Raw genomic sequence first — 11,841 nt, forward strand, 5'->3', positions numbered from 1 at the left:
TAGTCCCAATATGGGTTAAAAGGATTGCATTTGTTGCAATAAATGCTCAAGTGGTGCTTTTCTGACCAATCCCAAATTAACCGTCAGAATGGGAAATACTTATATGCCCCTGGTGTACTTTAGTGGTAATATAGTGCCAATATGATATAAACAAATTACATATATTGCAATCAGGGCTTTTTTTCAGCGGGAACGCGGGGGAACGTGGGGGAATGCAGTTCCGGCACCTCCAGCACTGACTGTATGTAATGGCAAGGGGTTCAAGGTCTATTAATGCTAGCTGCTGGAGGGATCTATTGTTGCTGGAGGAAATCCACTTTTGCGGGGTGGGGAGGGGCGTCTACTGTTGCTCAGGAGGTCTATTGTTGTTGGTGGGGGTTCCACTGTTGCTGGGAGTCAGTTGTTGCTGGGAGGGATCTAGTGATGCTGGCTGCAGGGAAATCTGTTGTTGCTGCTGGGGGTCTATTGCTGCTAAGGGAGGGGGTATTTTGTTGCGAGTGATACATTGTTGCTGGGGGATGGTCTATTGCTGCTGGCTGCTGGAGAGTCTATTGGTGCTGGCTGCAGGGAGAGCTGTTATTGCTGCTGGAGATCTTTTGTTGCTGGGGGAGGGGGTATTTCCTTCCGGATGGTTCATTGTTGCGGAGGGGATCTATTGTTGCTGGCGCATGTGATCTAGTTTACTGTTTTTCTTGTTATTATTAACAAATTCCATACACATTACTTAGTACCACAATTGTTACATGGTTCTGTATTCTCTAAAAGGAGCAGTACTTAGGGGGTGGAACTAAGGAATGGTGCAGGAGGTGGGTATGGGGGCGGAGACAAGGGGTGACTCGGAAAGGGGAGTTCCTGCACCTATTGTCTGAGAAAAAAAGCCCTGATTGCAATACTGGTGCAATATCTCTAATCCTTCCATACTCAGCCAGCAAAATGGAAAATACTTCCATGTACCTAGTGTACTTTAGTGGTCATTTAGTGGCAATATGGTGTAAACAAATTACCTATATTGTAATACAGTTGCAGCAAAGTGACTTATCTCCAGTCCCATCATACTCAGCCAGCAAAATGGAAAATACTTCCATGTACCTAGTGTACTTTAGTGGTCATATAGTGCCAATGTTGTGTAGGCAAATCACATATATTGTAATACTGGTGCAATATCTCCGGTCCTTCCATACTCAGCCAGCAAAGTGGAAAATACAGTGCCAATATGGTGTAAGGAAATCACCTATATTGTAATACAGGTGAAGCAAAGTGACTTATCTCCGATCCTTCCATGTACCTAGTGTACTTTAGTGTACTTTAGTGGTCATATAGTGCCAATATTACGTAAGCAAATTCTATATATTGTAATACTGGTGCAATATCTCTGGTCCTTCCATGTACCTAGTGTACTTTAGTGGTCATATAGTGCCAATATGATATAAACAAATTACATATATTGCAATACTGGTGCAATATCTCTAATCCTTCCATACTCAACCAGCAAAGTGGAAAATACTTCCATGTACCTAGTGCACGTTAGTGGTCACATAGTGCCAATATGGTGTGAACAAATCACCTATATTGTAATACTGGTGCAATATCTCCGGTCCTTCCATACTCAGCCAGCAAAATGTTAAAATACTTCCATGTACCTAGTGTACTTTAGTGGTCATATAGTGCCAATATGGTGTAGGCAAATCCCCTATATTGTAATACCGGTGCAGCAAAGAGACTTATCTCCGATTCTTCCATACTCAGCCAGCAAAATGGAAAATACTTGCATGTAGCTAGTGTACTTTAGTGGTCACATAGTACCAATATGGTGTAAGCAAATCACCTACATTGTAATACTGGTGCAATATCTCGGGTCCTTCCATACTCAGCCAGCAAAATGGAAAATACTTGCATGTACCTAGTGTACTTTAGGGGTCATATAGTGCCAATATGGTGTAAGCAAACCCCCCTATGGTAATACTGGTGCAATATCTTTGGTCCTTCCATACTCAGCCAACAAAGTGGAAAATACTTCCATGTACCTAGTGTACTTCAGTGGTCATTTAGTGGCAATATGGTGTAAGCAAATCACCTATATTGTAATACGGGTGCAACAAAGAGACTTATCTCCGTTCCTTCCATACTCAGCCAGCAAAATGGAAAATATTTCCATGTGCCTAGTGTACTTTAGTGGTAATGTAGTGCCAATATGGTGTAAGCAAATTACCTATAATGTAATACTGGTGCAATATCTCCGGTCCTTCCATACTCAGCCAGCAAAGTTGAAAATACTTCCATGTACCTAGTGTACTTTAGTGGTCATATAGTGGCAATATGGTGTAAGCAAATCACCTATATTGCAATACAGGTGCAGCAAAGTGACTTATTTCCGATCCTTCCATACTCAGCCAGCAAAGTGGAAAATACTTCCATATACCTAGTGTACTTTAGTGGTCATTTAGTGCTAATACGGTGTAAACAAGTTGCCTATATTGTAATACTGGTGCAGCAAAGTGACTTATCTCCGATCCTTCCATACTCAGCCAGCAAAGTGGAAAATACTTCCATATACCTAGTGTACTTTAGTGGTCATTTAGTGCTAATACGGTGTAAACAAGTTGCCTATATTGTAATACTGGTGCAGCAAAGTGACTTATCTCCTATCCTTCCATACTCAGCCAGCAAAATGGAAAATATTTCCATGTACCTGATGTATTTTAGTGGTCATACAGTGCCAATATGGTGTAAACAAATTACAGGTTCAACCTGGCCAACTGCATTAAAGTGATTTATCTCTGGTCCTTACACACTCCGCCAGCCAAATGTAAAATACTTCCATGAACTTAATGTCCTTTAGTGGTCATATAGTGCCAAAATGGTGTAAACAACTTACTGGTGCAATATCTCTGGTCCTTACACAGCCAGCCAAATGGAAAACACTTCCATGAACCTAATGCACTTTGGTGGTCATATAGTGTAAATGAAGTACAAAGATTGCAACAAAGGCTTAACCTTGCCAACTGTGTTAAAGTGATTAATCTTTGCTCCTTCCATACTCAACCATCAAAATGGAAAATACTTGCATTCAGCATACCTCAGTAGTACTCTAGTTTCAATATTGGTTAACATTGCGTACATTCAAGCTGTGTCAAAATGTAAAATATTTACACCTAGTCTACCATAGTGGTCATAGCGTGTAAACTCATTACATATATTGCAATACATGGCCAACTGTCTCTATCTCTGGCCCCTCCATATCAGAAAAATGGAAAATACGTCCATGCAAACTGCATACCTGAGTGGTCATAAAGTTACAATATGGTCTAAACTCATTGCATTTATTGTAATAAATGTGCAACCCGGCCAACTGCCTCAAAGTGATCTATCTCTGGTCATTCCATAGTGAATCAACAAAATAGAAGATACTTAGGTGCAGCTAGCATACCTGAGTGGTTGTATAGTACCAAGATGGGCTAAACTCATTCCATTTATTCTAAAAAGTGTTCAAGCTGGCCAGCTGCTTCAAAGTGATCTATTTCTGGTCTTTTTTTATACAGAATCAACAAAACAGAAAGCACTTACATGCAGCTAGTATACCTTAGTGGTTGTATAGAACCAATATGGGCTAAACTCATTCCATATATAGTGATAGATGTTCAACCTGGCCAGCTGCCTCAGAGTGGTCTATTTCTGCTCATTTCATGCCGAATCAACAAAATAGAAGGCACTTACATGCAGCTAGTATATCTGAGTGGTCATATAGTACCATTTTTTTATTTTTTTTAACCACTTGCCGTCTGCTCACTAGAGCACTACTGCGGCAAAGTGGCTCGATAACGTCTGGCGACGTAGTAATACGTCACCAGACATTGCCCTTTCTCGGCGGCGTGCGCGCGCCGCCGGAGGCTCGCTCCCGCTGTATTCATTCACAGCGGGAGTCGGGCCAGGGGAGGAGTGGCGGCGATCACCGCCGCTCTTCCCCGATCGTCGGGGAATCGAGTGTGGAGATCCGCCTGCTTGTGTAAACAAAGCGGGCGGATCTCCTAAGTGACAGGCAGGGTCAGATTGCAGGGTTCAGCATAGCTGAACATGCGATCTGTCCCTGTGTCACTCAGTCACCTCCCCCCACACACGTTAGTAAGCACCAGGCATACATTAACCCCTCCCTCTACAATAAAATTAACCCCTTCCCTGCCAGTGTCATTTTTACAGTAACAGTGCATATATATAGCACTGATTACTGTAGAAATGTCACTGGTACCCCCAAAAGTGTCAAAAATGTCAGTCAAGGGTCCGATCTGTCTGCTGCGATGTCGCAGTCCCGCAAAAAAAAATCGCAGATCGCCGCCATTACTCGTTAAAAAAAAAACACCAAAAATGACAGAAATCTTTCCCTTAGTTAGTAAACGCAATAACTTTTGCGCAAACCAATCAAAATACGCTTATTGTGATTTTTTTTACCAAACATATGTAGCAGAAAACCATTTGGCCAAAAATTTTAAAAAAATTTGATTTTTACATTTTTTTTGGGGGGGGGGGGGGGGATTTCATATAAAAAATTTTGAAAAATATTGTTATTTTTTAAAAATTTACGCTCTTTTTTTGTTTATAGCGCAAAAAGTAAAAATCGCACAGGTGATCAAATACCACCAAAAGAAAGCTCTCTTTGCGGGGAAAAAAGGACGTAAATTTTGTTTGGGTACGGCGTTGCACGACCGCGTAATCATCAGTTAAAGTCGCACAGTGCCGAATCGCAAAAAGTGGCCTGGACGTAAGACAGCAAAATCCTCCGGTGGTAAAGTGGTTAATAGATGATCCAGCTGGCCAACTGCATCAAAGGGATCTATCTATGGCCCTTGCATTTGAATCACAAAATAACAAAAAAATACCTATGAGCACTTACCGTAGTGGTCATATAGTGGCAATAGGCTGGAAACTCATAACTTAGTGGTTCTATGTGTTATGAGTTAATATGATTGCACACATGCTATATCAAAATGGTAAATACCTACTATTATAGTCTACTATAGTATTATATATTATATAGTCTATTATAGTGGTCATAGTGTGTAAACCCATTATATATATTGCAATAAATGTTCACCCTGGCCAACTGCTTCAGAGTGATCTCTCTCTGCTCATTCCATATCAGCAAAATGGAAAATACGTACAATGCAGTGATACTTAAATACCAATATGCGCTAAACTCATTGCATATATATATATATTGTAATAGATGTCCAAGCTGACCAACTGTCTTATAGTGATCTATATATGGTCATTTAATACTGAATCCACACAATAGAAAATATTTAGGGCAGCTAGCACACCTTAGTGACCCTTCTGTGCCAATATGCACTAAACTCGTTGCATATATATTTTAATAGGTATATAATATGTATATAATATGTATATAAAGTATTTAATATGTTTAATCTGGCCAACTGTCTCAAAGTGATCTATCTATAGTAGATCAATACTGAATCAACAAAATATAAAATACTTAGGGGCAGCTAGCATATCTGAGTGGTTGTAAAGTACCAATATGGGCTAAACTCATTGCATTATATATTGTTATAGATGTTCAATCTGGCTAACTGCATCAAAGTGATCTATCTCTGGTCCTTGCATACCAAATCCCAGAAATAGAAAATATTTCCCATCACTTAGCAAAAATGAGAGGTCATATAGTGCCAATAGGGTGCAATTTCATTACATATATTGTAATAGATGTCCAAGCTGACCAACTCCCCCAAAGTTATCTATACTTCTATGGGCTAAACTCATTGCATATTATGTAGAGATGTTTGAGCTTGCCAACTACATCAAAATGATTTATCTCTGGTTCTTGTAACTCATTGCATATATTTTAATAGATGTCCAAGCTGGCCAATTGCATCAAAGTGCATCTCTGGTCCTTGCATACCAAATCACCGAAATAGAAATTATTTACCAGCACTTAGCATAAATGAGTGGTCATATAGTGCCAATGTGGACTAAACTCATTGCATATATTGTAATAGATGTTCAAGCTGACCAACTACCCCCAAAAGTGATCTATACTTCTATGGGCAAAATTCATTGCATATTATGTAGAGATGTTCGAGCTTGCCAACTGCATCAAAGTGATCAATTTCTGGTTCTTGTATATCAAATCAACAGAATGGAAAATAATGGCTTGCAACTACCATTCCTTAGTGGTTGTATAGTTCCAATATGGATTGAACTCATTGCATATATTTTAATAGATGTCCAAGCTGGCCAATTACATCAAAGTGAATGAATCTCTGGTCCTTGCATACCAAATCACTGAAAGAGAAATTATTCACCAGCACTTAGCATAAATGAGTGGTCATATAGTGCCAATGTGGATTAACTCATTGCATATATTGTAATAGATGTTCAAGCTGACCATTGACCAACTCCCCCAAAGTGACCTATACTTACATGGTCTAAACTCATTGCATATATTGTAATAGATGTTCAAGCTGACAAACTACCACAAAGTGAACTATACTTACATGGGCAAAATGCATTGCATATTATGTAGAGATGTTTGAGCTTGCCAACTGCATTGAAGGGATCAATCTCTGGTTCTTGTATACCAAATCAACAAAACAGAAAATATTTACATGAACCTGACATACCTTGGTGGGTATGGTTATGGTAATGGTACCATAATGGACTAAACTAATTGGATATATTGTAATAGATGTCCAGGATTGCCAACTGCGTCAAAGTGATCTATCTCTGGCTAGTCTCAATTCATCCAGCAAAAGGTCCTATACTTACACATAGCTGGCTACATTAGTTGATCTTTGTGGTAAGCTGACACTTTTGGAGGAAAAGCTACATAACTGACCACTGACCAAAAAAAAATCACCTAGCATACCTTAGGGGTCATGGTTATGGTAATGTTACCAATATGGACTAAACTCATTGCGTATATTGTAATAGAGGTCCAAGATTGCCAACTGTGCCAAAGTGATCTATCTCTGGTATATATCTGACCACTGACCTACACTTAAAAAAAAATCACCTAGTATACCTTAGTGGTAATGGTTATGGTAATGGTACAAATAGGGACTAAACTCATTGCATATATTGTAATAGATGTCCAAGATTGCCAACTGTGCCAAAGTGATCTATCTCTGGTTCGTGTATACCAAATCAACAAAACAGAAAATATTTACATGCACCTAGCATACCTTAGTGGTTATGGTTATGCTAATGGTACCATAATGGACTAAGCTCATTGCATATATTATAATGGATGTCCAAGATTGCCAACTGTGTCAAAGTGATCTATCTCTGGCTAGTCTCAATTAATCCAGCAAAGGGTCCTATACTTACATGTAGCTGGCTACTTTAGTGGACCTATGTGGCAAGCTGACACTTTTGGGGGAAAAGCTACATAACTGACCACTGACCTACACTTAAAAAATCCCCCAGCATACCTTAGTGGTTATGGTTATGGTAATGGTGCCATAATGGACTAAGCTTATTGCATATATTGTAATAGATGTTCAAGATTGCGAACTGCATCAAAGTGATCTATCTCTGTTTTTTGTATACCAAATCAACAAAACAGAAGATATTTACATACACCTAGCATACCTTAGTGGTTATGGTTATGGTACCATAATGGACTAAGCTCATTGAATATATTATAATGGATGTCCAAGATTGCCAACTGCATTAAAGTGATCTATCTCTGGCTAGTCTCAATTCGTCCAGCAAAAAGTCCTATACTTACATGTAGCTGGCTACTTTAGTGGACCTATGTGGCAAGCTGACACTTTTGGAGGAAAAGCTACATATCTGACCACTGACCTACACTTAAAAAAAAATCTCTGTTGTCAAAAAAATTTACTCATAGATAAATGAACATCAAATCCAGCTATTAGGAATAAGAGGGACACCTACCTGGTCGAAATAGATGATCCTAGTTTTGTTGCTCATCTCAGAAGGCTCATGGTTGGTACTCCTCACAGCTGAGAAGGCAACCTTGGAGTTGGCTGCCCTGACAGATATCCCAAGAGGGGAAGAAGAAGATCCCTTGGAGTCAGTGGCCGGGTTGGAGTCGCACACCACCAGGCATTTGCCCTCCAGGACGATGGGCTCGGTGTCGTTCTGGGCTAAGCAAGGCGAGGAGCCGATGAGCAGAGCACAGCAGAGTGGGATCAGCACCTTGGAGAGCTCCGCATAGGAGCGCACTGCTTTCAGCACCACCATGGTGTCAGCTCTGTCTCTCCTCAACCTCTGTCAGAAACAAAAAAAAATTCACTTTCCAAAAAAAAAAAAATAATAATAATAATAAATGTTACCCTTGCCTCCAAAACCCCCCAATAAAGTCTTCCTGGTTTTATTATGTCCCGTCCTCTTGCAGAAAAAGTCTCCTTAATCCTGGATCCCAAAACTCTGCATCCAAAAAAAAAAGGCACCAAAAAAAGTGAATTATTGATGAGAAGGCTCATGCAGCAGCAGCAGTTGCAGCTTAATGCGAGGCGATGCCATGGTTGTTGTGTGCCCCCCTCTCCTCTATCACATCATCCTGAGCCGTCTATTGATTCCAGAGGTAGCCTCGTCTTTGTGCTGCCAGGAGCTCACATCCTGCCTCTGCCTTCATGGCAATGCCTGCTCCAAGCCCCCAATTCCCCAAAGCCTTATGTCATAATAGACTTAGCACAGCCCTCACCCTGCTCAGCTCCTACAGGCTCCATACAGCAGGATGGGGGGGGGGGGATATATCACTCTCTTATCTACTCATTAGGACCAGCTCTGGACTTGGAGAAGAGGGATATAACACTCACTTGGGGGGTATATAAAAAATCAGTGACATGGGGGGGCAATAATAAGGGGTGCAAAGTGCAGAAAACACAATCAGATCTCAATGTCCTGTAATGTACTGCAGGCAGAGCAATGACAAGTCAAAAGCTGCTGCAGGAGATTGCACTTTACATGTCTGAGCTGTGTGCACTCTCTTCATTATACATGTCTGATCTGTGTGCTCTCTCTTCATTATACATATCTGAGCTGTGTGCACTCTCTTCATTATACATGTCTGATCTGTGTGCACTCTCTTCATTATACATGTCTGATCTGTGTGCTCTCTCTTCATTATACATGTCTGATCTGTGTGCTCTCTCTTCATTATACATGTCTGAGCTGTGTGCACTCTCTTCATTATACATGTCTGATCTGTGTGCACTCTCTTCATTATACATGTCTGATCTGTGTGCTCTCTCTTCATTATACATGTCTGATCTGTGTGCTCTCTCTTCATTATACATGTCTGATCTGTGTGCACTCTCTTCATTATACATGTCTGAGCTGTGTGCACTCTCTTCATTATACATGTCTGATCTGTGTGCACTCTCTTCATTATACATGTCTGATCTGTGTGCTCTCTCTTCATTATACATGTCTGATCTGTGTGCTCTCTCTTCATTATACATGTCTGATCTGTGTGCACTCTCTTCATTATACATGTCTGATCTGTGTGCTCTCTCTTCATTATACATGTCTGATCTGTGTGCACTCTCTTCATTATACATGTCTGATCTGTGTGCTCTCTCTTCATTATACATGTCTGAGCTGTGTGCTCTCTCTTCATTATACATGTCTGATCTGTGTGCACTCTCTTCATTATACATGTCTGATCTGTGTGCTCTCTTCATTATACATGTCTGATCTGTGTGCACTCTCTTCATTATACATGTCTGATCTGTGTGCACTCTCTTCATTATACATGTCTGAGCTGTGTGCACTCTCTTCATTATACATGTCTGAGCTGTGTGCTCTCTCTTCATTATACATGTCTGATCCGTGTGCTCTCTTCATTATACATGTCTGATCTGTGTGCACTCTCTTCATTATACATGTCTGATCTGTGTGCTCTCTCTTCATTATACATGTCTGATCTGTGTGCTCTCTCTTCATTATACATGTCTGATCTGTGTGCACTCTCTTCATTATACATGTCTGATCTGTGTGCTCTCTCTTCATTATACATGTCTGATCTGTGTGCTCTCTCTTCATTATACATGTCTGATCTGTGTGCTCTCTCTTCATTATACATGTCTGAGCTGTGTGCACTCTCTTCATTATACATGTCTGAGCTGTGTGCTCTCTCTTCATTATACATGTCTGATCCGTGTGCTCTCTTCATTATACATGTCTGATCTGTGTGCTCTCTCTTCATTATACATGTCTGATCTGTGTGCTCTATTCATTATACATGTCTGATCTGTGCTCTCTCTTCATTATACATGTCTGATCTGTGTGCTCTCTCTTCATTATACATGTCTGATCTGTGTGCTCTCTCTTCATTATACATGTCTAATCTGTGTGCTCTATTCATTATACATGTCTGATCTGTGTGCTCTATTCATTATACATGTCTGATCTGTGCTCTCTCTTCATTATACATGTCTGATCTGTGCACTCTCTTCCTTTCTGTCTTCCTTCCCCAGCTGTCAGCTCTCTCTCTCTCCCAGTTATCCACTTCCTTCTCTTCTCTTCTCTTCTCTTCTCTTCTCTTCTCTTCTCTTCTCTTCTCTTCTCTTCTCTTCTCTTCTCTTCTCTTCTCTTCTCTTCTCTTCTCTTCACTTCTCTTCTCCCTACCCACTTTTCCCCTCTTCTTTCTCTGACTCTCTCTCTCTTCTATCCCCCCATCTCTTTCTCTCCCGCCCTCCTCTACCTCACCATCCTGATTCTCCTTTTGCACTTCTCCCTCATATTCTTTTTGTTTTTTACTTCCCTATCACTCTCTACTCCCGCTGTCAGCTCTCTCTCCCCCCAGTTATCCATTTCTATTTCTTTCTTTTGTTCTTTTTTCTTCCTTGCTTCCCATCATTTTACCTTTTCTTTCTCTGATTCTCTCTCTCCCCCACCCCTTTCTTTCTCTCCCACCCACCTCTATATTACCCTCCTGTTCCCCCTGTCTTTCTTTCTTTCTTTCTTTCTTTCTTTCTTTCTTTCTTTCTTTCTTTCTTTCTTTCTTTCTTTCTTTCTTTCTTTCTTTCTTTCTTTCTCCCCATCTGTGACGGTATGCTCTGTCACTGAGACTGAAAAACAACTATGTGACAGATAAATTGATGGTTTGGACTGCTTCAAACCCTATTGTTTACGGTGGGTTCTCAGTATTTACACTATGATATGTGTATTGTATCTTGTTTTAGCTTTGGTGCCGGCAGTCTGGTCTTCCAGGCTGGCTTAAGTGTACTGAGTTAGATAGCATGTTAATTGGGATTAGCCATGAGTCAGCTGTACCTCGTTATCTAACCATTGTGTGATGTTTTGGGTAAATAATCATGTAGTGACTGACCTACTTCTCAAGTGTATAAAAGTCTGTTTCTTGTTCAATAAAAGAGTTTGTTGTTTCCAGTATACAAACTAAGTGTCAGGCTAGCTTTGTATGAAGGCGGCTGGGATTTGATATCTATGTTCATGACTGCGAGGAAGCCGTATACTGACGGAAGACCACAAGTACAGTGTGGGTCATCGTATTCCGTTACATTGGTGGCAAGCGGTGGGATGCTTCCTGCAGTCTGGGACATCCAAACCTCCACTGGGATCAAAGGTCTGGGGAGCAGAAGAGGAGAGGTACAGATATCAGCCCCCATGGAAGAGGAATTCGGAAGGAGGTTGTGAGAGATGCGGATACAGCACAGGGGACCAGTGTCAGAGAAGGTCCTGCTGGGATGGCATGATTAGATCCACTTGGAACTCTGGGAGGAAGCGCTAGCCCGGGAGTAGCGACACCCGGGAAAAATCCTCCCCTCCTTCCAGGAAAGGTACTGGTTGCAGTACGAAGTGCGAATTGTGTTTTTGGGGAGACAACCGCATAAGGAATGG

General features: G+C 40.9%; 1 protein-coding gene across 1 annotated transcript in view; it reads right to left on the reverse strand.

Moving 5' to 3' along the window:
• Window positions 1–8,256, reverse strand: part of CBLN4 (cerebellin 4 precursor) — an 83,432-nt gene extending 75,176 nt beyond the window's left edge. Inside the window, exon 1 of the mRNA XM_082272628.1 lies at window positions 7,909–8,256. Coding sequence (XP_082128754.1) covers window positions 7,909–8,217 — 309 coding nt within the window. The 5' untranslated portion in view covers window positions 8,218–8,256. The remainder of the gene's footprint in view (window positions 1–7,908) is intronic.
• Between the last annotated feature and the right edge of the window lie 3,585 nt (window positions 8,257–11,841).

Source organism: Pelophylax lessonae (assembly GCF_965119305.1).
Source record: "Pelophylax lessonae genome assembly, chromosome: 11".
NCBI classification, from domain to species: domain Eukaryota; kingdom Metazoa; phylum Chordata; class Amphibia; order Anura; family Ranidae; genus Pelophylax; species Pelophylax lessonae.